The sequence below is a fragment of the Muscardinus avellanarius genome, assembly GCF_963383645.1.
Source record: "Muscardinus avellanarius genome assembly, chromosome: 3".
In the NCBI taxonomy this organism is placed as follows: Eukaryota; Metazoa; Chordata; class Mammalia; order Rodentia; family Gliridae; genus Muscardinus; species Muscardinus avellanarius.
The window spans coordinates 92879597-92907381 of record NC_137788.1 but is presented as its reverse complement, the minus strand read 5'-3'; the positions used below and the strand labels follow the sequence as shown (position 1 = coordinate 92907381).

The 27785-nt window shown below is 35.1% G+C and overlaps 1 protein-coding gene across 1 annotated transcript; it reads right to left on the bottom strand.

Moving 5' to 3' along the window:
• On the bottom strand, positions 1–27785 carry RNPC3 (RNA binding region (RNP1, RRM) containing 3; the record flags this gene model as incomplete). The annotated part of the gene is made up of 14 exons (XM_080692962.1): positions 27434–27785; positions 27184–27231; positions 21250–21368; positions 19842–19925; positions 18882–18993; positions 18104–18172; positions 16728–16870; positions 12506–12631; positions 9630–9781; positions 5326–5487; positions 4093–4187; positions 3938–3996; positions 565–697; positions 1–60 (listed from the first exon to the last, which is right to left on the bottom strand). Exons 1-14 carry the CDS (start codon positions 27623–27625, stop codon positions 1–3), a joined length of 1554 nt encoding a protein of 517 aa, XP_080549088.1. The 5' UTR covers positions 27626–27785.

Genomic DNA, 27785 nt, shown 5'->3' with positions numbered 1-27785 from the left:
TTAACACTTCCTTTTTCCTTCTTTAGTATCTTGTTTAGGTCTAGCAGATCGAGCAAACTGCTAGTGTTTGTAAATTAAGGTTTCCTTCAAATATATGAAAGTAATATTTTCTAAACAACTGTCAAGAACTTTGAAATGAAGAGTAACAGTATAGTTTTCGAATTTACCTTGACTGCCTGATGTTAATAACATGGTTAATCAATGATATATCTTAGTTATTAAAATCTTCAGGCAGAAATAAGAATTAAAACTATAATGAATTATATTTAGTGAGGCTGAATATATTTCTAGATACTATAATCTCTGAGGCTTAGCATGAAGATATACTTTTGAGCTGCTTAAGTGAAATGTACAGACTTGGCTGAAATTTAGTAACCTCATGTTGCTCAAGTCTCTTATTTCGCATTAAAGATTGCCACCTGATTTTGCTAAGTTATGTTTAACGGTAAATGAATAGTTCAGGCTAAAATGTTATTTTAGATTTCTAAAGAATAACATAAGATTTAGTTTCAGTTATACTCTTCTAAAAATTACAGGTTTGGAACCACCAGAATTAAAGGATACAACCACCATGGGTTTCCCATAAAGAACATATCCATTAGCTTCTTTTAAAGCTTTTGCTGCTGCCTTTTCATTTGGAAGTCCAATGAAGGCTTGTCCTTTCATGCGACCTTCCTTCATCAAGCGTATATCAAACCTACAAGTCAAGATGGAAAAAGAAGTTTCATTATAAGAATATAAAACAATGAAATGAAAACATTTTGAGCAATTTAAAATTTTGAAGTTCAAAAGAAAAATGACTATACAGTGATTATTAGTCAGGTTTTCTAAAATTCTCTTCTGTATTCTTTCTATGAGTAGGTAATATGGATTTTACAAATTCCTTTTATCTATTTTTTAAAAACTATTATGAATGTCTTTATGTGACTTAAAAACTGCATTACTGGTAAAGATAAAAGCAAATGTCTTTCTTTCTTGGTTGTTGCTGTTCTGGAAATCAAACACAGGGCCTACACAGGCCCTCTACCACTTAGCCATACCCTCAGCTCAGCCAATTTCTTACTTTTTATTTCATTAAAAGTTTCTTATAAGCCAGGCGTGGTGGCGAACGCTTGTAATCCCTGAGCTTGGGAGGCTTGGGAGGCGGAGACAGGAGGATCGCGCAGGTTCGAAGCCAGCCATGCTGGCTTAAGAGAGATACCCTGTTTCCAAATAAAAATATAAAATAGGTCTGGGAGTGTAGCCCAGAGGTAGAAGGGCTTCCAGGAACCCCAGTACCACCACCACCAAAAAAAAAAAAAGTTTCTTATAGTCAATTAAATACTATTTGCTCAGTGACAAAAAAAAAAAAAAAAAAAAAAAACAACAACAAAAAAATACAACCAAGAAAGAAGGCTGATGGGAAGCAATTTTAAATTTATTTCATTATTATAAGAAATTATAGAATGTCAGGTTAGGAAAGAGACATTATTTATCATCTAGTTAAAACTGCTATTTTTATGCCGGGCGTGGTGGCACACGGTTGTAATCCCCGCGCTTGGGAGGCAGAGACAGGAGGATCGCACATTTTTTAAGCCAGCCGCACTGGCTTAAGAGACCCTGTTTCCAAATAAAAATATAAAATAGGTCTGGGTGTGTAGCCCGGAGGTAGAAGGGCTTCCAGGAACCCCAGTACCACAAAACAAACAAACAAACAAACAAACAACCCAACTACTGGTATTTCATGAGTGAAGCCTAGAGAAACCAAGTGACTCTTCAAAGTAGATGGTTAAAGATATAGACTATTCCTAGAAGTGTCCCATCATTTCATGGTATAGTCAATTTTTAACATTTTTTACACAACTGTACTCAAAAGTTACTAAGGAAAATGAGATTATAATTTATAACAAAGCTAGCTATGGCCTACCATCAGACAGTAAAAGAATATACACAAAAAAGTGTTGATAAAGATAATTTTTTTATATTCAAAATTAGCCTTCTGGGAAACTTGCCATTTCATTATTTATAGCTTTTTCTATATGCAAATATTTTCCACTTAAAATTCTAACTATAGAAAATACTGGGAATACAAAATATAGTTACCTACATGTATATATGTACACCTATATATGTATATACTAATGCTTTTGATTTTTTCAACATAGTATGTCCTGCAATAAAACAAAAACACTAAACTTTTCCAGTATCACGAGCAACTGGCAAAAAAGAACAAGCATTTGCATGGCCAGATAAAGAAACTTCTGATGATATCTTGGTAAGAAGAGGTATCTGCCACAGATGCAAATAAATGAAGAATTTTAAAGCATGGTGCTAAACAGGGTGCAGTGGTGCACCTTGTAATCTCGGTACCTGGGAGGGAGCGAAGATTCAAAGGTCACTGCTCACCTCAGTTATTTAGTGAGGCCCTTTGCAACCTAGTGAGACCATGCTTCCAAATAAAATAAAATAAGGCTGAGGGCATAGCTCGGAGGGAGAATGCCTCTGGGTTCCACCTTCAGCACCAAAAAAAAAAAAAAAAAAAAAAAAGAGGAACAAGCCAGTGTATATCTATCTACCTATCTAAAAGGAAACATAAAACAGATCTTAAAAGTACTGGTTTCAATTGAAATTAAAACTATATTTAGTCATTACTGAGAGTCACTTCTTTATCTCCATTTGAATGTTTTATCTTTTTTCTTCTATTTCATTCTATTTTAATTTATATGATCAAATCTTAGATTCAAATTACTAATACAAAATTTTTGTTTATTCTGTGCCTATTTTATTTTATTTATTTTATTTTGTGGGACTCAAGATGGAACCCAAGGGCATTCTACCTCTGAGATAAGACACCCATCTATTTTATTTTATTATATTTTATTTTTGAAACAGGGTCTCACTAAGTTGCTGAGAGCCTCACTAAGTAGCTGAAGCTGGCTTCAAAACCTGTGATCCTCCTGTCTCAGCCTCCCAAGCGCGGGGATTACATGCATGCATCACTACACCTGGCTTTCCTGTGCCTATTTTAAAGAATGAAATTCTAACTTCAAACAGTTTTTACAGCATTCATTCATTGCATTCCTCTCTGAGAATTCAGAACTCTAAATAATGTAATCCAAACTAAAAGATGAGAATATTTTTTACCAGAGTACAAATCTAAAAAAATTTACCTGAGCTGGGCATGGTGGCTCACACTTATAATCCCAGTACTTGGGAGGCTGAGAGAAGGATCACAGGTTCGTGGCCAGCCTCAGCTACTTAGTGAGGCCTTTCGCAACTTAGACCCTGTTTCAAAATAAAGAACAAAAAGAAGGGCTGGGGGGTGTAGCTCACAGGTAGAATGCCAGAGATTCCATCCTCAGTACCACATAAAAGAAATAAAATTAAAAAATTTGCCTGAATACTGTACATTCTTGGATCATCAAAAGTGACATTTTTAAAAGTGTAATTTTTGGACTAGCAGCTTCAGTGTGATCCAAGAGCTTTTTTAAAACACAAATTCATTACCACAACCTAGAAAACCAGACTCCCTGGAGATGGGCCTAAGAAACTGTTTTGCAATGCGACTGTTACGCAGTGTTACAGCTTGAGGACCAATGCTTTTGAGAGAAACTTAGGGCCACAATTTATCCCAAGGTCTGTTCTATAAATAAAAGGTTTGCTGGAATATAGCCATGAGTACTTGTTGACCACCTATGGTTACTCTGATGCTACAAATACAAAAGTAAATAGCTACAAATGATAAAATATGGCTTACAATAAAAGTACTAAATATTTTCTATTGCACTTTTACAGAAGTTTGTGAACGTTTTTCTAGATGTTTATGATAATACTTAGGAAACAAAATATATCAACTTCTTCCTGTGATCTTTGTCTTTAAAGAAGTGTGGCATAACAAAAATAGTAAATTCATAACAGATACAACCAAACATAATTTAAGATTATGACTGACACTTACATGATCCGTTGTGTTTCTGAGGAAAAGTCTACATATCGTCCAAAAATAAATTTAAGGTCCTACAATTTCAATAAGAAAAAGATAAACAATAATGCAGGGGCAAAAATGTAAAATTAATGTAAAATAATAAAATCATTTTATAAACTTCAAATTACCTTTTCTTGAACATGTTTAGCTAAATTCTTTACGTAAATTCTACAGTTTGGTTCACCGGGTTCATAACTTCTGAAAACTGAGAGTGTTTCCATTTCTTATTTAAAGACAAGATAAAACAAGAATATAAGATTATATATTTTAAGCAAGGTTTGAAAAAATAACATTCAAATGTAACTTACAAAAACAAAATAAGCTTTATAAAAATATTGAGACACAGATATTAGTAGCAATATTACTAATGGGCATACAAATAATCATGAAAATTTGAATTGATTATACAAAAGTTTTAAGTTTCATGCATATATTATATCTATGATTTACCCAATAAAATATTTACTACTATAGGTCATTTAAGATAAGTTACTTTACTAAAAAGACTAAAGCACATTTGAATCAAACATTTATAATTGTTAAGTGAATTTCTCAAATTATCAGCCATCTTCACACTCATGTAATTCAGAAGCACTCAAAAACAATTAGCTATCTCAAACATATTTCAAATTCCCTTTTACAGCTCTTCATTTTATTGTCAGTAATCTATTCTTCACAACTAGATATTATATGCAAAAATGCTAGAGAAGTCAATTGATCATTATTGTAAAAAAATTATGTGGTACATATCAGTCAAAACCCATTAAATTTCATACTAACAGTAAAAACCCTATAGAAATAAAAACTATCATGAGAACTTAGAATCCTAAAATATACATATTTAGTAATTATTTTATAATCACTTCTATCAAGTATTGTGATGGTACTATCTAGCGCTACTATATTTAAAACACACAATGCCAGGTTCATGGATACACTGATTTGTTTTATGTGTCATAATACAAAAGTATTGGGAATGAAAATAAATTTTTTTCAAACAAAAATAGCCAAGAAAGACTATAGTGGAAGGATCCCCCCCCCCCATATAAAGTACTGATTTAAAAACCAAAAGAGAAGCCAGGCATGGTACTGTAAGCCTCTAATCCCAGTACTTGGGAGGCTTGAGACAGAGGATCACAAATTTGAGGTTAGTCTCTGCCAACATAAAGGAAAAAGAGAGAGAGAGAGAGAGAGAGAGAGAGAGAGAGAGAGAGAGAGAGAGAGAGAAGAGGTGACAACAATCATTAACTAGAGAGATATTTTGAAATGTTTGCAATTAATTAAGTTATGCAACATGAACTAATTGGTTTCTATATAGTTAAAAAAAAAAGTAAAATGGCATGCATATTTCATAATATTACCTTCTCTAGAAATCCTGCCCTTTTCCAACTCCCTTCTAGAAATACATTCTGAGGGCATTTCATCAGAGTCTTCTTTAATATCTTCTGTGATGTTCAAATTTGGCTTTGGGAAGATTTTTCCAAATCCTATACTGGATGCATCAACTTCAGTAGCAGGTAAATCTAAGAGTTCAACATTAATATTAGCCATTAAAAATCTCTTTAAAACCATTTTTAAGTTTATTTCCCCTATTATCTTTTGGCTTTGATATTCTTTGGTGTTTCTCAAATATTTTAGAATACGCATAGACACATCTTTTCTACAAAGATCCAAACGTAAGTATTGTAGGCTTTGCAGACCACATACTTTTGAGCATAACTATTGAGTTGTATGTAACATGAAAGCACCTACAGACCATAACTGAATAGCTAAATGGTTGTCTTATGGTGCTTAGACTGTGTGCAAAGAGAAAAGAAAATTAATTCAGTTTCAACATATTAAGTTTGAGGCACTGCCAGGGATCTGTTTAGTAGGTAGACAGTGTATGTGCTCTGGAGGGTAATAATCAGTATTTTAACAACTTGCTCTGGTAAATAATACCTGTATAAAAAAAAATTTGTAGCTTATTAAATTACATAACAATGTTATTCTGCTAATGGGATATAATCGCTCAAGATAATTTATACAGCGATTATTAATATTCTATTTTTCTATGCCAGAATATAGTGAAATAACTTTCAATCTTCTTAACAATTAAAAGACTAAGAAATTATGCCAACTGGGTATTACAGTGGCACATCCCAGTACTCAGGAGGCTGAGACAGGAGGATTGTAGGTTCATAGGTAACCTCAGCTACTTAGTGAGACACTCTACAACTAAGTGAGACCCTGTTTCAAAATAAAGAATAAAAACAGGGCCGGTGGTATAGCTCAGAGGTAAAATACCCCTGGGTTCAACCCTTAGTACTGAAAAAAAAAGAAGAGATTATGTGGAAATAAATACTGTAAAATAAGACACCTCTCCATTTAGTGATATTAAAAAAAAAAATCCAATAGCCTCCCCACTTCAAGAGCCAATCCTAATCTTGATATTATAAGAATAAAAACAAATAAATAATCAGAGTGTGGTGGCAGATGCTTATAATCCCAGCATTAGGGAGGCAGAGACTGGAGGACTGCGGTTTGTGACAGCCTCAGCTACTTAGTGAGGAGGCCCTTCACAACTCAGTTAGACCTTAAAAAAAAAAAAAAAAAAAAAAACCAAATATATACACGTTCAAGAAATTACCCATTCAAACTAAGTAAATTAAAAGACATTGCCAGACCGGGCGTGGTGGTGCACGCTTATAAATCCCCTTGCTTTGGAGGATAAGGCAGAAGAATCACAGGTTCGAGCCAGCCTCAACGATTTAGTGAGGCTCTCAGCAACATAATGAGACCCTATTTCCAAATAAAATATAAAATATAGGTCTGGGAGTGAAGCCCGGAGGAAAAAAGCCCCTGGGTTCCACCCCGAGTACCAGCAAAAAAAAAAAAAAAAAAAAAAAAAAAACTGCCAATTTTTCACTTTAGATACCAACATACTGGATTTAATTCATAAAATATGAATATTACCATAATCAAAAACTAAAGAGAATCCAGGCATAGTGGCGCATGCTTGGGAGGCTGAGATGGGAGGATCGAGGTTCTTGAACAGCCTCAGCTACTTAGTCAGACCCTGTTTAAAAAAAAAAAAAGGCTGGGGATATAGCTCGAAGGAAGAATGCCCCTGGGTTCCATCCTCAGTAAAGCATAAATAAATAAATAAATAAATAAATAAATAAATAAATAAATAAATAAATACTAAACAGAACAGGCTTGGGAGAAAATGTTTAGAAGGGCAGGGTTAAATATTCACTAGAAACATTCTAGTTATAAGACCTAAAAAAGAAAAGCAAAAATCTCTAAAATGCTAACTGAAAAATGATGCAAAAAAACATGCAATATATCCGGGCATGGTGGCGCAAGCTTGTAATCCCAGCATTTGGGAGACTGAGGAAGGAGGTTCGCAGTTCGCAGGCAGCCTCAGGTACTTAGTGAGGACCTCTGCAACTCAGTGAGACCCTGTTTCAAAATAAAGAATAAGAAAATAGGTCTGGGTGTAGCTTAGAGGTAGAATGTCCCTGGGTTCCATCCCCAGTATTGAAAAAAGAATGCAATAGATTATGAAACTTTCTTCATATGTTAAAAAAGTCATGGTACAAACAGAATTATCTGTGTCCTAAAAAAAATCAGTAGCAAAAATGTGAGATGTTTTCACTATTATATCAAGATTCTTGCTGACACTGACATAGAAAGACTATTCCCCTTTTATACATGTATAAATGTTTGAGAAAATTAAAAATTGTACCCCACAGATATGTACAATTTTTATGTTCGAGTTAAAGATAAAAAGAGATAATAAACTAAAAGTTTGTGTCAAGGGTGACTGTGTCAAGGGATGATTGTCCATTAGATAAGAAAAACTTAGAATAAGAAATATATATTCAAACATATAAGCCCACCAAAAAGCAAAACCCTTTCACAAACCATGAAATAGGAATGAACTAGTTGATTTTCAATTACTACATATATAACATCTACAAGAATTCTATTCTATATTCACATAAGCACTTAAAGCTATCTGTACAAAGATATATAAATTTTAGCTGGGTATGGTGGCACACGCTTGTAATCCCTGCACTTGGGAGGCGGAGATAGGAGGATCATGCAGGTTCGAAGTCAGCCTCACTGGCTTAAGAGACCCTGTTTCCAAATAAAATATTAAAAATAGGTCTGGGAGTGTAGCCCGGAGGTAGACGGGCTTCCAGGAATCCCAGTACCACCAAAAAAAAAAACAAAAACAAAAACTCACACACACACACACACACACACACACACACACACATCTCTCTCTCTCTCTCTCTCTCTCTCTCTCTCTCTCTCTATATATATATATATATATATATATATATATATATATATTATCTGTAAGAATAAAAAAATTGGAAAAACTTCAAAACATACCAGAATAATTAGAGACTGATATAGCTACATTATGGGCTACCATGCAGCCATAAAAAATATGTATTTTTATGTAATGAGACCATATGCTACCTCTACTAGGCTGTAAACTCTAAACCTAAGAGACAATGTCTGTCTTGTTAACAGAGCCTGCTATATAACAAATTTACTGAGTGAATGGTGGATACTATTTAAAATATGATTTTCATTTAAAAAGGCCCCGAAGTCTCATGTATTAAAGATTGGTCTCTGGTAACACTGGGAGATGGTTAGACTTTAAAAGGTGGGGTCTTTAGGGAAGTCTTCAGGTCACTGGAGGCTTGCTCTCAGGTGGAATTATGCAACGTTAGTCTCTTACTCTTGTTCTTTGCTTCCCAGCTACTAGGAGGTAAGCCGTTTCCTCTGCCACATGCACTGTCCCTGATGTGCTGCCTTGCCACAGTTCCAAAAGCAATGAGTTCAACCCACCACAGACTAAAACCTCCAAAACTATAAGCCAAAACAAACCCCTCCTCTTTCTATGCTGATTTTCTCAGGTATTTTGTTACAGCAACACAATGGTAAAATACAGGATAATCTGAAAAGATACACAACCACACACACACACACACACACACACACCCACAAATGCACTACATTAGCTATCTCTGGACAGAAAATAGTGAGGACTGACTCCCCAGTCTCTTTGTTGTCTTTGTAAAAATTTTACTTTATATGTTTTGGTCGTCAATAAATTTCTAATTTCTGAAATACAAATTTAACAGTGGTATATACCACAATAAAAACAAATAATGGTTAAAACAAGCAGAAAAATACCTGTAATTTCATTATGTCATATTAAAATTAAAGAACAGTATATTTGGTAAACAATCATCCATGAGTTTCAGGTTTAAAAACATACATACACAGACAAATATATACACTTTGGTAAATATATGCATATACATATATAATATCAACAACTCACAGAACAGTCACATCACTTGTTTCATAAATAATTCAATTGTGCTAATAAGCCCATAGAACATCACATTAAACAAGCATATGTTTAAACCTAAATTTCAGTCTAGATTTATTACAAAAAGTACCAGTGACAACCTCACCTCTAACCTAAGTACGTTGTATTAAAAGTTTGAAAATGAAATATTATTCCAAGATAATCAGGAAGATATAGACAAATATTCTAAAGTTGACAAGTATTAAATAGAGAAACATCACATTAAAAACTTCACTATTAAAAAAGAACAGACTCCGGCATATGAAAAAACTAAAATATTCTTACCACAATTTTTTTCCTCACAATCTTCTTCCTTTTCTAAATCTTTCTTAAATGCAGCTGGCATATCAGTAGATATATGGAATTCAATTTTTTTATTACTGACAGGTTGTGGTTGATCAAATACATCCGAAGGTAACAGCACAGGATGTAAATTGCTATTTAAAAACAATCACAGCTTAAAATTTTAATCACAAATCCAATATTATTAATACATTATAAAATATAGTGAGATTCAAAGTATATAACTCTTGGTATATTTCCCACTACATCTCACCCATCAACCCCACTCCTCCCTCCCCTGTAATTCCTAGTGAAAACGGCAATGTTATCTTCATCTATGAACATACATTATTTGCTCTGTATTTGTCATTAGTTCTCTAAGTCTCCTTTTTTCTCCTTCAATCCCTTTCCACTATTCTACTGGTCCCTCCTCATTTTCATAAAGTCCCTTTCCTTCCCTATTTCCTCTCTAGCTTTCACATGAGAGAAAATATAACAACCCTTGACTTTCTGAGACAGGTTCATCTCAATTCACATAATGTTCTCCAGTTCATCTACTTTGCTAAAAATGGCATAATTTTATTCTTCTTTATGGCTGAGTAAAACTCAGCCATAAAGTGTTTGTATGTACGTGTACGTGTACGTGTGTGTGTGTGTGTGTGTGTGTGTATGAACACATTTTCTTTATTCATTTGTTGATGGATACCTAGGTGGGTTCCATTAATTAGCTATTATATTATACCATTAATTAGCTATTATACTGCTATAAAAAAGATATCCATGTATCACTCAAATACTCTGACTTGAGTGTATAGCAGGGGTATAGGGTAGTTCCATTCCTAGTTTTTTTTAAGGAACCTCTATGCTGACTTCCATAGTGGTTGTACTAATGATGTTTAACATTGTCTCATATATAAATTGGCCATTTGTATTTCTCCGTGTGTGTGTGTGTGTGTGTGTGTGTGAGAGAGAGAGAGAGAGAGAGAGAGAGAGAGAGAGAGAGAGAGAGAGAGAACGAGAACCAAAGGGCATTCTACCTGAGTTGTGCCCCCAGATGCTTTTAAATTTTTGATTTTTTGAAACAGGTTTCACTAGGCTGCTAAGTCTTACTACATTGCTGAGGCTGTCCTTGAAACTAGGATCCTCCTGTCTCAGCTTCCCAAGTACTGGGATTCCAGGTGTGTACTACCATGCCCAGCCTGTATTTCACCTTTTGAGAAATGCCTATTCAGTTCAATTTATTGATTACATTATTTATTTTTTTTAGTGGAAGTTGGTTAGAATTTTTTATGTATTCTAAACATTAGTCATCTATCAGGAGTAGCTGGCAAAGATCTCCTATTCTACAGATTCTCTCTTCATACTAACATAAATAAAGCATTACAGCCTGGCGTGGTGGTGCACGCTTGTAATCCCCGAGCTTGGGAGGCGAAGACAGGAGGATGACGCTGGTTCAAAGCCAGCCTCTCTGGCTTAAGAGACCCTGTTTCCAAATAAAAATATAAAACAGGTCTGGGAGTGCTAAAATAATAGACTCGGTATAATGACTTAAATTATATTAATACAGGTGAATGTAGCTATTAGAAAATTTAATGTGGCTCACATTATTTCTCTCTCTCTCGTGTGTGTGTGTGTGGGGGGGGGTGGTGTGGTGTGGTTTATGTGTTGTGCTGGGGATTGAACCCAGGGGCATTCTATTTTCGAGCTATACCTCTGGCCTGATTTTTTTTTTTTTTCCATACCAGAGCATTGTACTTCTGAGCTACAGCCCCAGTCCTATTTTTCAATCTTTTTTTATTTTTGAAACAGGGTCAACAAATTATTTTTGAAACAACTCAAATGAGTTGTGAAGGGCTTCGCTAAGTAGCTAAGGATTATCCACAAACAAAGATCCTCCGGTCTCTGCCTCCCAAATGCTGGGATTACAACCGTGCCACATCATGCCAGGCCTAATTTTTTTTTCTTAATTTTGAAACAGGGCCTCACTAAGTTGCAGAGTCCCTCACTAAGTAGCTGAGGCTGGCGGTGAATCTGGATTCTCCTGTCTCAGCCTCCCAAGTACTTGGTTCATGGACAGCCTCAGGTACTTAGGGAGGCCCTTTGCAACTCAGTGGGACTCTGTTTCAAAAATAAAGAATAAAAATTAGGGCTAGGGGTATGGCTCAGAGGTAAAATGCCCCTAGGTTCCATTCCCAGTACTGCCAAAAAAAAAAAAAAAAAAAAAAACCACATAATTTTAAAAACTCTCCTTCCTTATTTTATAAAGTTACTTATAAATTCCAGGAACAATGCTCCTTGTAGAAAAGCTAAATTAAGTTAAAATGCAACTGATGGGAAAAGGTAGAAAATGGAGTAAAAAAAAAAAAAGAAAGAAAAAAAGAGTAAACTACAATGTAAAATGAAGGGTAGAAAATTTTGAGACACAGGGGACTCAATATTATCAAATAAATGCTGGTAAAGTATGAGAACCTTTATCATACTTTTGTATTTATCATTTATTAACATATAAATGTTGGTAAAGTATGAGAAGCTTATGAATAATTGTGAATTTGGAAACAGGAAGCTAATGGTAGACCAAATAAACTGGTATTAAATAAAAGCCAGACTAAGAAATAGATGGAATTAAGCCAATAAACAAAGTTTATATACATGACCCTCATAACATTACATTAATTTTTATTTTTTGGTACTAGGGATTGTACCCAGGGGCTTATCTAACTCTGAGCTACACCCCCAGCCCATTTTATTTTGAAACAGGGTCTAAGTTCCTGAGGCTTGGCCTCTAACCTGCAATCCTCTTGTTTAGGCCTACCTAGTACTGGGATTATGGACATGCTTCAATTTTTCCCGGCTCATTTCATACTTAAAAACAAAATTACCTATGTGAAGTAGATACAGGTGCATTCAACAAATCCTTTATTTTTCGCTTTTTTCTCACTTGCCGCTGTTTTATCATTTTTGGTCTCTTGGGCTGAAGGTTTGCTAGTTCCATTAGCTTGGTCATTCTAATGTTGGGAACAGAGAAGATAAAGATTTCCTTATCTAGAGACACAGTTATTTAAAAGTTTCTGTTAAACTTCAATTTGTATTTGAGTATATAAAATAAATTATGACACTTATCTAAAATGGAATATGTTGGTAAAAAATTACAATGCCTAAACCATCAATAAAGAGAAAATCAATTTTGGATAAAGATTAAATTCTAAATTCTCTAAATTCTCTAAACTCTACATTCTCTTGCTGCACTTGCACCTCATCTTGAAAGAATTTTCTGCAGTACTTGGGCTTGAACCTAGGTACAGTCTACACTGATCTGTACCTCAAGCCCAATTTTTTCTTTTATCCGGTACTGGGGATGGAACCTAGGGGCATTCTACCTCCGAGCTACACTCCCAGCCCTACTTTTTATTCTTTATTTTTGAAAAAGGGTCTCACTGAGTTGCAAAATACCTCAGTAGGTAGCTGAGGCTGTCCACAAACCACAATCCTCCTGTCTCAGCCTCTCAAACACAGGGATTACAAGTGTGCGCCATCATGCGAGGATCCCAAGCCCATTTTTAACATTTTTTATTTTGAAACAGAGTCTTGCTAAATTACTGTATGCTATGTCCTCAAATCTAAAAATTAAACCACAATTATCAATTTTTCATTCTAAACATTCTATGTGCCCAAACAAATGGCTAGACTTCATGCCAAGCAGTTGAGTAAAATATATTAATACAATCCACACAACTTTATTATTCTTTTTTCATGGATGTTCAAAAGACCTTACCAACATAGTCAAATTATTTTGATTATTACTAATTACTGAACAGATCATGGGACTGAAGTATTTCATTGAAAAAAATCTTGTGGTAAATGTATGCAAATGAATCATTATATAAACAAGGTAACAAACTACTGGAGTACAAAGTTTTCAAATACTATACTCTGGCCAGGCATGGTGGCACACAATTGTAATCCCTGCGCTTGGGAGGCTGACACAGCAGGATCGCCCAGGTTCAAAGCCAGCCTCAGCTACTTAGTGGGGTTCTCAGCAACGTAGTGAGACACTGTTTCCAAATAAAATATAAAATAGGTCTAGGAGTATAGCCTGGAGGTAGAAAGCCTCTGGGTTCCACCCCAAGTACCACCAAAAATAAAAATAAAAAATTAACAAATACTATATTCTGAAGTAGCTTAAAAGTTAACAATGAGCAAAAAGAATCGTACATAGCTTGAATAGTTCATATTTACATCTTGTCTAGGCATATCTGCATTTTCACAGGGCAGGTACTCAAAAAATTAATAGTCACAACTTTACCGTTTAGGGTATCATTTCTGAAATTTGAAAGCACAATAAATACATACACACAACAAAATACAGAGGAGGGGGAGGAAAATGTGGCAAAAGTAACTTTTAAAACCGTTTTTTTCCTAAGCAGTTAAATATATAAATATAGGCTGTGCATTTTTAAAGCCTCTTAACAACCACAACTTACCCAAACTTTTATTAAAAATTCAGTTGTCCAAATCATTTATGCCTACATTCATAAATTGCTCACCCAACTTATATCAAAAGCCCCTAAAACAAAGCCAATCACCTATTACATAGTCAATAAATATCAGCTAAAGAAATGAACATTACTTTGGATTTTTTTTAGGTTTTGTTACATTTCAAAAATAGAGCAGCTGGGCATGGTGGCGCATGCTTGTAATCCCCGCACTTGGGAGGTGGAGACAAGAGGATCGCGCAGGTTCGAAGCCAGCCTTGCTGGCTTAAGAGACCCTGTTTCCAAATTAAAAAATATAAAAATAGGTCTGGGAGTGTAGCCCGAAGGTAGAAGGTAGAAGGTGGGCTTCCAGGAACCTCAGTACCACCAAAATATAAAAAAAAATTAATAAAAAAAGAGCAGCAGGCAAGCATAATTTGGTACATGCAAAGCTTTCTTCTTCCTACAACTCAAAATGAATTATTAGCAAAATCTATACTATATTCCTAAATGAAAATGTACATACATATATCAAATATAAAATGGGTTTGGGCTAGTTTACATATAACATTCCTAATTATTTTCCCTCTTTTTATAAAGAAAGTCCAATGAGGTTAATTAACCAAGTAACCTCAATTAACCTCTTCATAGCATTCTTTAACAATGATTTCGTTACCATCCATCAGAACTACTAGCTTTTATAAATGTCTCTATTAAAGACAGATACTGTATTTGCTCACATATTGTAGTTTCTACCTCATCTACACTTTAACTTTTAACTTTCTCCATTTAAAGAGAGTTTGTATTGTTTTGCTACTTAGGTGGACACTGACTTAGTAAAATTGCTGCCGATTATCTGTATATACCCCAAAATCTCTGCTCGGGTTTTGATCATACCGTCCATTCCTTTCAAATCTGAATACTTCTGTACAAAATTTACTAAGATTCCCATCATTTGCCCATAACAGTCTTATAGGCTAGGGATTGTCAAACTCTAGCCTAACAAGCAAGTCCAGACAGCTGCCTGCTATTATAAAGTTTTGCTGGAACAAAACCACCTCTTATTTAGGCATTTTCTAAGGATAGTTTCCTACAAGAGTAGAGCTGAGTAACAACTGCCAAAGACTATCTGACTCATAAAGTAAGATATATTTACTCTTACACTTCCACAGAAAATGTTCAGCAATTTCTGTTCTAAGCTAGGTTATGAGTTATATATTTAAGCCTTATTAAAATTTACTACTTTTAACCAGAATCTTTAAATAAAATATATGTGTACTGTCAAGGAAAAACAATTAGAATAATCCATAGTAATTACTATGAATGGTTCTGCATCTTAAAGAATTGCTCTAGAATCATTCAGAGGTGAAGAGTCCAGAATTAGCTGTAAAAACACGAATGAAATCAATGCTTATCATTTGTATTAGTTATGTTCTATAAGCTCACTACAAAGTGAATACTTAATCACTACCCCTAGGCAAAATTCAGGATTATGTTCCTATAAGCTTCTGTTTGCAACATCTCATCAAATGATCATTACATAACCTTGTTTTGTGTGAGCTAATGTTTACTGACACCTGTACTATAAATCCTTAATTCATTAACATTAAACCAAAATTCATCACTACAACTCTGTGCTGAAGGATTCTTATATAATACATGTTCTCCATGAGGCAGTCTTCTTCAGTTTAGAAACTCTAGGCAGCACTTTAGTACTATGCCTGAAGGCTACTCTGAGCAGCAAAATCACCAACAAAAATTAAAAAATGTGAAAAACATAATATTAAGTAGACCATGAAAAGAACACCTGTGTATATACAGTAAATGAGAGAAAACAAGAAAGCAGAAGGTCACTGCTAGAGGTTGGATCTTAAATGTCCTTCAAAAGCATATGTGTTAAAAATGCTTGGTTGTCAGAGTAGTGCTATCAGAGGCTGCAGAGCCTTTAGGAAGTAGGGACTAGAGCAAATCCTTAGGTCACTAGGACATGTCCTTGAAACAGACAGCGAGACTGTGGCCCATTCCTTGTTCTCTTTTGCAGGCTTGCTCCAGTGTGGGCCCCCAACATGATGTGCTGCTTCAGCACAAGCCCACAGCAATGGGGTCAATCAAATGCAGACTGGAATCTCTAACGCTGGAACCTAAAATAACCCTTTTATCTTTTTAAGTCAATTATCTCAAGCATTTTCATTATAATGGTAAAATGGTGATTAACATAGTCACTTTATAAAACTCTATTTGGAAAACTATGGACCAAGTGATACTGTGTATACCCATATCCACAACACAATTAAAGCAAAGTGAATATTTATTTGGGGAATACAAGTAAATGTCATTGAGCAAACAAATTCACAAATACAAAATCCATGAATGATAAGGGTTGACTATACTTTGTAATGCCATCATCATCCATCTAAAAAAAGTATACACAATTCCCAAATATTCCCCTAGGTTTTAGTATCCATTCTCAGGTCTTAATCTAGAGCTACTATTTATGCTCAAGGAGCTGAGTGCTGGTGGCTAAGAAAAACACATTCTAATGACTCCAATTTCTGAAGAAATATATGCAAAATACGGGAAGTCACATTCTATGTTCCTTATAACCAAACATTTATTTCGCACTACAAACCTCTGTCGGTCCTCCTCATCACTGCTCTCATATTCTGATTCATTACTAGATAATTCCTCATCCTCCTCTGGCAAAGGAGGCTCCTCAGGTGGCCTGGGCGATGTAGGTGGAAGAGGTGCAGACAATAGCATATAGTCTTCATACTAGTTAAAAAATAAAACACTGTTACAATCTGTGAAGTTTACAAGTAAACAAATCAATTTCCATACAAATAACTTGGTTATTATTTCCTTTTACCCCATGATATTCTTCTATACATTTAACATTAAAGAAACAGTAAGGAAACACCTGTGGTAGCAGACCACTAGTGGATGAAAACATCTGTTCTGTCTTCTTTTGGCTGGATTAAATGTGCAAACCTCCCTTGAGGTTATATTTCATCACATAACTGAGTTTTAGCTAATGGCATAGGAGCATAAAAAGCTTCCATATATAATCCTCCCTGCCTGATCTGTGTACTATTGGTAATTATTTCCTTAACCTGGGAAGGCACATGGTGGAGGCAAATCAGATGTTTTAATGACCCAGTAGAATATGCTTCTGCCCTACTTTTGGAATGGAATCAACATGACCAAGAAATGACTTATTCTATTAAAAGACAAAGAGTTTTAAAGTTTTGTTGGCTAGTAGCAACTAGCATAAACTTAACAACCTACAATATACCAAGTATTGACTATTAAGGTAACATTATGAAGCTAATACTACATATGGCAGAAAAAGTCAGCTCCAAAACAATTTATTTTACTTGTTAACACCCAAAATAATTTTGAATTGCTATTACCTATAAACATACAAAGTATACGTCAATAAAATAATTTCTAGAATCTACTAACTAAATTATAAAAATATCTGCAACCTTTTTATTTCTCTACTAAGGTTCTATCTGCAATAAAACCAAAGCACCAGAATTTTTAGATAATTTAGTTATGTGTAGGGGCTTAGGGGTGTGGCTTGGTGGTAGAACATTTGCCTAGCATGTGTGAGGCTCCTGGGTTCAATTGCACTGAAAAAAGAAAAAACAGAAAAAAGGAAGGAAGGAAGGAAGGAAGGAGAGAGAGAGAGAGAGAGAGAGAGAGAGAGAGAGAGAGAGAGAGAGAGAGAGAGGGAGGAAAGATAGTATAATCATCCCACAGGATGACACCTTGTTCTGGGTTAAGAAACTAAACAATGGGAGAAATTTTGGTTTCTAATACCAAAATATTTCTTTCATAATCTGGCTGTCCTCCACTTTCAATTTTCAGGTTTATTTTTAGTACCACATTTACTCACTAGGTATCCCTTATTTACAATGTACATCAGAGGTTCCTATAGTACCCTCAACAATTCCACTCAGGAGGAGAAATTTTGACTCTTGACAATTCTAAAAACTTTCTTACCATGGGAGGCCGGGCAGTAATTGGTCCAAAAGGTGTGGGTAAATTCATTTTATTCATAAGATGAAGTACCTTAAAGTGGCAAAAGATTTAAATTCACATAGCACTAAAATAATGGTTTAACTCACATTTTATATTTTATTTACTAAAACACTTTATAATAACACTTGTCTTTATAATCCCAAGAAAGGAGAAAACAAAACACAGATTAATCTCAGGTTAGTCTTTCTAAACTGTCAGTTCTACAAATACAATTATTTCCATCACTAAGAATGTGATACTCTTACAAAGTAAAACCTACTGAAATTTTTCCTATCAATGTTGCCGATTACTATGAGATTATGAAACAGAATAAAGAGAATAAACATTATCTATATTTTCCACTTAAAGAAATATCTCATTACTGCCAAAATTTTCAAGCATTTGCTGAAGAGTCTATTATGTCTTTTCCTTTAAGAAACTCTAGATTAATTTTAAAAGTAATACAAATGACTAGAAAATACATTTTCCAAGTTAGCTTTTCTTTATTAGTATACATTTATACTATGGCTCATGAAAGCCTTTGAAACTAGTGTGTACTTTCATTACTTTAAAACACTGTATATTATTGCCAGTCTGGAATTAGACTGATGAATAAGTATGAAATAGCTATAAAATGAAATATTTATTTGTATTATTACTTAGTATCATTTATTAAATATAAGAATAAGAATGAAAAATAAAGCATCATGCTAAAGGTAAACAAACACGAATTTAGAGGAAAATGTTTTATTCTACGTACCTGTACATAGAACTTAGGCACACTTGCCAAAGCATTTACTATGTTTGCTAGAATTGTGCTTGAAGGTGGTGGGTACATATACTTGAGGCATGAATTCAGTGGAAAAGTCAGCCTTAAAAAAAAAAAAACAGTCCTTATTTAAGGTCTTTAAATTTTAATAACTTTGTTTCAATAATTCATTCTAGGTAAGTTGATAACACATTAATTATATGATTAATAGAGTACTTGTAATAGCTACTTCTTTTTTCTTTAGAGATTTAACAAGTATTTTTTTGTGTGTGGTACTGGGGATGGAACCCAGGGGCATTCTACCTCCAAGCTACTCCTGCTAATCCTATTTTTTATTCTTTATTTTGAAACAGGGTCTCACTGAGTTGCACAGGGCCTCACTAAGTAGTAGCTGAGGCTGTCCTTGAACCACAATCCTGCCTCAGACTTCCAAATGCTGTTCCAAATTACAAGTGTGCATCACCACATCCAGCCATAACAAGTACTTTTAATTTAAAAACTTACCTTTGTATTATATTAAATAAAGGAGCAGTTGCCGGGCGTGGTGACGTACGCTTGTAATCCCCGCGCTTGGGAGGCGGAGAAAGGAGGATCATGCAGGTTCTAAGCCAGCTGTGCTGGCTTAAGAGACCCTGTTTCTAAAAATAAAAAAAACGTATAAAAATAGGTCTGGGAGTGTAGCCCGGAGGTAGAAGGGCTTCCAGGAACTCCAGCACCACAATAAATAAATAAATAAATAAATAAATAAGCAAACAGCTTATCAGAACATGTTTATAGCTCTGAACATTTTCACAGATGCTTTCTGTGAACTCAGTGATAAATTCATAGCTCAAAATATTTATTCCACATATTAGAATTCTACATAGAATATTAAAATTTCCTTCTTTTCAAAATTACCTTATTTACTACACTTACACATTCATGGAAAAAAACATACAAAAATATGCTAACCCATGGTTTGGTGCAATTCCATTTTCTATTGTTAAACAACCAAGCTCTTTCTTGTCTTTATCATCTTCCACAATGTCTTCAGGTCTAAAATATATAGAATCAAAGTTGATCTTATCTCTGGAAAGATTGAAAAACTGCATACAGAAAAGACAACTTATCTTTTCAAACATGACATGAAATCAGTTCTGTTAAAAAAAGTTCCAAGTATTTCTGAAGCAAACACCAACATAAAGGGAGAGAAGTAGAATTAAATTTCACTGAGTACCTTTTGTTGTTACAATACTAGGCATTCCACAATTCTATTTACTTTTACAACAAGTTTATGAGTTTAGTATGATAAATTTCATTGGCCACAAAGAAAACTAAAATTCACATAGTACGCAATATTGATACTTTTTATTCTTTATTTTGAACAAGGTCTCGCTAATTTGCAGAGAGCCTCACTAAGTAGCTGAAACTGTCAGTGAACAGCAATCCTCCTGTCTCAGCCTCCCAAGTACTGGGACTACAAGAACCACTTCACTCAGCTTTCAAATTTATTGTGCATCTTTATCCAAACTCATAAGTATCTAGGGACTTCCCTCCTTCTCCCTCCCTACTTAAGTTTCTATTCAGAAAGACTGCGTTGAGGCCCAGGATTTTGTATTTCAATCAAGTTCTTAGATGATCCAATTACTTGGCCTAGAGATTATACACTGAGAAGCACTAGGCAAAGAAAATTTATGAAAGTTATAAAACTAGAGCGTCAGATCTAGGAAAGAAATACTAGGCTTTGATTTCAAACCCATGCCTATTTTGACATTTTGATACCCCTAATAAAAGAACTCTATACTACAGATTGCAGTTAAAAATGCTCTTAAAATCTGAAGTTTAATTTTTTGAGCCACAAGTGTAAAATTACACATATACCCTTATGAAACATGACACAGCAAGCATAAGGACACACTATAAATACCGTATAAAACTGCCTTTAGGCTATATCTATGAGATATAAATGAAACAAATTTCATGTTCAGACTTGGGATATATATATATATATATATATATATATATATATATATATATATATATATATATCTGCAAATATTTCAAAACCCCCAAATCCTGAAATATTTCTAATCCCAAGCATTCTGGATAGGAATAATCAACTATAGTACCTTCTCCCCACTTCTCACACCTCCTTCCACCTTATATTTATTAAACTCTCATATTAAATCAACACATAAATTCCTAATGCACAATTAGAAGCAAAAATAGATTTTTTTTTCTATATTAGACCTGATAGAGAAATTTATCATTACTGCTTCAAATTATTTACTTGCTATTCTGAGAACAATCCAGTAACTACACAAATGACTTTTAAAAATACAGATTAAAATGATAGGAAGACCAATATAAATCTACATACCTTTTCTTTTTATCAGCACCTGTACTGGGACATGGGGAATGAACTCGATCTTGCTCCTTTGCAAATTCAACAACTAAAGTATGTCCTAAAAGTTTCAGTTGATGGAGTCTTGTCAATGCCTTCCGTGAGAAGAACAAGAACAATATCTGGTAATGGTACCAAAAACTATTTCCTAGTTATCATATACAAAACTAATTTGTACATTTCTTTACTGATGCTGTTAATGAATAAGCATTTATTCAGCTATTCTCATCCATTACTAATGCCAAGCTATAAAGTCTTTATTACTTATCAAAGGACTACTTCCTATAATTTAGCAAAACACAAATCTAGTTAACTCCAACTCTTTGGCAACTCTACTTATACCTAAGCAGCTGAAAATGGCTAAAAAAACCCCAAGTGGAACAAATCTTCTGGGTCTCACTTTTCACAACCACAAATCTCAGAATGGTCCTTAATACCATACAATTATATATCACAATCTTGGTCCATTTTTTCCTACTAAATTCTAAGAGAATATTTCATTTTCTCCTTGACCCATAACCTCAGAAGATCTCACCTCCCATTCATAGACTAGTACTTTTCTTCCTACTTTGGGACAACTGAAAAGACCAGATGAGAATGTCAGATCCTACCATAACTCCCTATTCAGCAGCTTCTACATGCATACATTTCATGTTGCATATGTTATTGCAAATTAAGTATGCATTTTTAAATCTAAATCCAGTTGTTTGTCTTGCATATTAAATCATATCCTCTTTCATCTACTCATCTGTCCTTTGCTACTCTCTGGACATGTACAAAGGGGTGCTCTTACCTACATTATTTTCTCTCCTCTACTGGACCACAGTAAAAATAAAAACACGATCCTCTTTCTCTCATCCTAATATTCTTCTATGATCCTACTTACCACTACCCATTCTTACTTTTGCAGTTATCTAAACCCTTTGTCTATAATTCCTTTTTTCCTATTCAGTCTTAAATTCATTCCAGTTAGTTTTATGACTTAAGTCAATGACTCTTATAAACTACAAATTTTATATTGCTAAGCCAATGGTCAACTCAGTATTCACTATACTACATTTAACGTAATTGATCATTCCCTCCTTGATACAGGTTGCTTCCTTATTTTATAACCATCATTCTTTTAATTCTTCCTTAGCTTACTGCTATTTTTTATTTATTTTTGATGGTACTGGGGATGGAACCCTTCTACCTCCAAGCTACACTCCCAGACCTATTTTTTATATTTTTATCTGGAAACAGGGTCTCTTAAAGCCAGTGAGGCTGGCTTCGGACCTGCGGGATAGGATCCTCCTGTCTACACCTCCCAAGCGCGGGATTTACAAGCTTTCACCACCACACCCAGCAGCTCACAGTTATTAATTCTCAATCACTTTGGCTTGTGCTTTTTTACACTGAATGTTGGAATGCTCCAGAGCTCTATTCTTGATCTTTCTATTTAAGCACATTTTCCTGGTGGTCTAGTTTAGTATTAAATTTAAATACCTCTATGCTAATGATTCCGGAGTTTATAACTTAAGCCCAGACCTCTGTACTAAAGTCAAAATACAAATCCAAGTGATACTTCCTTTCAGGTGTCAAGCATCTCAAATTCAACACTTCAGAAACTGAACGACTTATCTTTCCCTTAAACCTAAATGTGCTTTATCTCGAGCCTGCTCTCTTTCAGTCAATAATAATTTCATTCTTCCAGTCAATTAGATAAAAATTACTGGACTCATCCTTAACATCTTTTTCACATTTCATACCCAAGTCATCAAGAAATCTTGTTCACTTCAACCTCCAAAATATACCCAGAATTTAATCACTACTTACTACTCCCAAAACTACTACTGCTTTAGGCTTTAACCAATAATAATCTATGGACTAAATTATCACAATATATATATTTTGGTGGTACCGGGGTTCCTGGAAACCCTTCTACCTCCGGGCTACACTCCCAGACCTATTTTTTATTTGGAAACAGGGTCTCTTAAGCCAGCGAGGCTGGCTTCGAAACTGAGTGATCCTCCTGTCTCTGCCTCCCAAGCGCAGGGATTACATAAGTGTGCGCCACCACGCCCGGCTGTAATATTTTATTAGATTCTCTCATTTTTTTTCTTCATCTTCTTTAGTCTATTCTCAACATTAATAACCAAAGTTACCCTTTAATTAATTTATTTTTTTTTTGTGGTACTGGGGAATGAACTTAGGTGCATTCTACCTCTGAGATACACCTCCAGCCCTTTTTATTTTATTATTTGGAAACGGCGTCTAAGTTGCTGAGAGCCTAAGATGGGAAGCTGGATTCAAACCTGCTATCCTTCTGTCTCAGCCTCATACTGGGATTACAAGGGTGTGCCACCACGCCCCTCCCCGGCTTCAAAGTGATCCTTTTAAATAAAAGTCAGATCATGTCACTACCTTACTCAAAATGGTCTAGTAGCTCCCCATTTTTCTCAGAGTAAAACCTAAAATCCTTACTATAACCTACATGGTAAGATCAGTATTACTTCCCTGACATCAAATCCAATGATCTCCTTCACTTTGTCTGTTCCAGTCACAGTGCTTTCTTTGAATATATCAGGCATGTTCATACCCTAGGGCCTTTCTGTTCCAGCTGTCCTTCTGACTGAAATGCACTTGTGTCAAATATTCCCTTCAAATCATTGCTAAAATATGAAACTAATCCCCTTAACAGCAACCTGGCCCCTCCCCACCTGGCACTCCTAATCTACTGCTCTTACTTTTTTTAAACAAGAACATGTATCATCTCCTAAGAGATGATACACACACACATATATACTAAGCAATTAAATTCATTATTTATGTCTATCTTCCCCTTTGAGAATGAGTGCCAATGAGTGTATTTTACTTTTTAAGTGGTAGAGCTCAAGACCTAAAACAGCATGAAACACTTAATTTTTTTTTTTTTTTTGCCGGTCTGGAGATGGAACCCAGGGGCATTTGGTCTCCAAGCTACATCCCCTGCCCAAATTTTTAGTCTTTATTTTGAAATAGGGTCTCACTGAGTTGCAGAGGGCCTCACTAAGTAGCTGAGGTGTGAAACAGGATCCTCCAGGCTTTGCCTCCCAAATGCTGGGATTACAAGCATGTGCCACCACGCCTGGCCCACTTAATATTTTTTTAACAAATGGACCTAAAGGCCTTAACTGAGACTATGATTTCATTCTAACATATTAAGCAACCTCGTTTGCCTTCTAACTTCATCATACAAATCAAGTTCAAAAATGTTTCAATAATTTTCCAGGCCTTAATTCTAGATCTCTTTATTATCAGTGAACCCTCATCTAAAATGGAGGTTACCCAGGCTGAAATATGACCCCAGGCTTAAATATGTCAAAGCCTTTTATAATCCAACTTTCTCTCATAATGAACATCACACATTTTCTTTTTTTAAAAAGTACGGTTTCTTATTGTAAATGTTAACTAATCCTCCTCTCTAAGTTACATACTCCATTCACAGACATTTCTTCCTACTCTATTCATGAACATTTCTTGCTTTGGTATCTTACTTTATTTGTTGCCAATAAGGTTAAAATCTTAAAGCCTCACTAGCTGCCATTAACCTCTCACCTCTCCCTTCACTATAAATATTTCCAAAGACAATGACTGGCCCTATACTTGACTTCCAAGTTCATGTTGATCCTAAAATTATGGTTTTTCAGTACTATATTTTATTTATAACTTAGGCCATATTTTTGAAAAATACTTTTTCTGAAAATAATATTCCCTATACATTACAAAAATACATAAGCACCTTCTATAATCACACTCAGACATTTTTGAACAATTTGAATGGTTCTGCTGTACTTTTTTCTCTGTATATATGAATATGTATACTATTGATTTTCATAAAATCTAAGGTTTTATCACATTTTACTTAACAACTTTATTCATGAACTCTACCTGTTCTATCATCCCCTATTAATATATACCATTTGAAATCATTCTCAGAAAACTGCTGACGACTGTGTGGATATACAGGTTGATACTTATCTGAAATGCCTGGGACTAGAATTTATACTTTAGATATTTTTGTATTTTGAAATATATGTATATACATAATATGATTTTAGATAACTCATTTAAGTTTCTTATATACCACATGCACATAGCCTGGAATTAATTTTGTACTATATTATTTATATTTATATTATAATATTTTTATGTGCCTGCAAATCTCAACTGTGGCATGTTACTCAACGTTAGATGTGAAATTTTCCACTTGAGGAAACATGTTGGAGTTCAAAATTTCAGATTTTGATTTCAGACTGAGGATGCTCAACCTATAATAGAAGTTAAGGTACCCCTCTACTTTCATTTATGAGAATTTTAATCATTTCCACTGCTGCGTGCTAAAAACTCCTTAGTAGACTGCATTCATTCCTCAATATGTGTCATCACAGGATTTCATGTTCTTTTTTATTTTTTTTTCCAATACTGGGGTTGGAACCCAGGGGCATTCTACCTCCAAGCTATACCCCTAGACCTATTTTTAAGTCTTTATGTTGAAACAGAGTCCCACAAGTGGTGGAGGGCCTCACTAAGTAGATGGGGCTGGCCTTGAACCTGTGATACTCCTGTCTCAGCCTCTCAAATGCTGAGATTACAACCATGTGCCACCACGCCTGCCTGGATTTTGGATTTCATCTTCTTAAAATTCTTTCCATCTATAAAATTTATTTTCTAGTTCTCTTGCTTATTTAGCTGCTCCCTCCCAGTTTTTCTCCTGGATCATCTTCCGGGGGACCATCATCTGTTCAGATGGTTGAAAACGCTCTCCATTTCTGACTTTGCCTCAGGTCTTGATACATGTTTTTAAATGCTTACTAAATACTACCATCGAAGTAGCCCAATGACTCCTCAAAGTTAACAGAAAACATAAATTCATGGCATACTTTGCAAACATATTGCTTTCTACTTCAATTCCTTATGCAAGCATTATCAGTTCAAAAATCCTCCGCTATAATCCTCCCTAAATAACTATGTCACAAGACCTACACACTCAAATCTCTGAGGGTTTATGTACTTCACCTTTTACATTCTTACTGCCTTCTTCAGATACTTATTGTTGCTTTGGCCTTAAAAAAGGCTTTCCATTTGGTCTTCTTAGCTCTAATATTTCTCCACACCTAATACACGATATAAATTCTCTTAGATACTTTTCATACATCTGATCATATTTTTAGGTAGCTCAAAAGTATCAAATGCGTTTAAAACACCTAGTAAACAAAATTTGATACCTCTCTTCCATTCAAATTTAGACTTAATTCTTAAGTCCTATTTCTATCCCAACTATTAGGTCCTGCAACAATTAAAACTCTCTAGGTCCTATATCTTAACTTAGTGTTCTCTAAACTTGCAAGGTCCATTTTCCCTTGTTTTTCTTTTAAACTTAAGTAATTATTAGAGGTCTAGTTGAAAGGTCACCTCCTTTGCCAGTGATTCCTTTCTAATACTTAAACATTTTGTCTTGTAACATTTACAGAAGATAGTTATCCATCTTATATCCTTTAGAACTTTTTTTTTCTTTTGTGTGTGCTACTGGAGATTGAATCCAGAGGCATTCTACCTTCCAGCTACACTAAATTGCTGAAGCTGATCTTGAACCTGTGATCTCCTGTCTCAACCTTCAGAATACTGGTATTACACGTACGCAACACCATGCCTGGCTTGGAATTTATTTCTAATTATATATGCAGTGAATCTTAATTTGTTTTAAAGTACTCTACAATTCCTATTTCCCAATATCTTAGCATTGGGCAAGCTCTGCCAAACGACAAACCAAATGCAGCCTACTGCGCAAACTCAAAATACAAACGCTTTTGCTCTTAAAAACTAGCTTAGCATTATCTCCCAATATTAGATAATTTTTAAAAATGGTAACAGCAAAGAAAAAGGTCATACCTTTATAGCCGCTTTTTCATTAGGGAAAGTAGCAAAAGCTGTATGTTTCTGAAAGAGTTAAGATACAAATTACTTCCAATACAATTTCAGGGGCTCAAAAAAAGAATCTAATTGGGTGATGCTGTGCATGTATGCCTCTACCATCGTGTACTCCATCAAGATGTACGACCACAATGCACTAATAAAAAATTTTTAAATAAGAGAGTCCGATGCAAAGGAGAAGAGCGTGGGAAGCTCCCCGCACACCTACCAGCCGCCCCTTGTCTGACAGCACGCGCACGGACTGCGCCCCGAAGTACTTGAGCAAGTCCTCCTTCTCCTCGGCCGTCAGCTCGGAGGGCAGGTGCCTCACCAGCAGGGTCCGGTCGCCCCGGGGTGGGGAGTGCGAAGAGCTACTCGGGCATCCTCTCGAGAGCGGCAGCGCCTGCTCCGGGGCCGCCATTTTCCTTGGAGAAAAAGTAACAGAAAGAACCCCAGGGCTTCTGAAGCCTCACTCGAAGCTGCGGCACCCGCAGAAGCTGAGCTAAATGAGTATACCTTTTTTTTTTTTTTTTTCCTGCCTCGCGCTAAGGAGTCTGGAAAGCAGGGAAGTACCGCGAGAG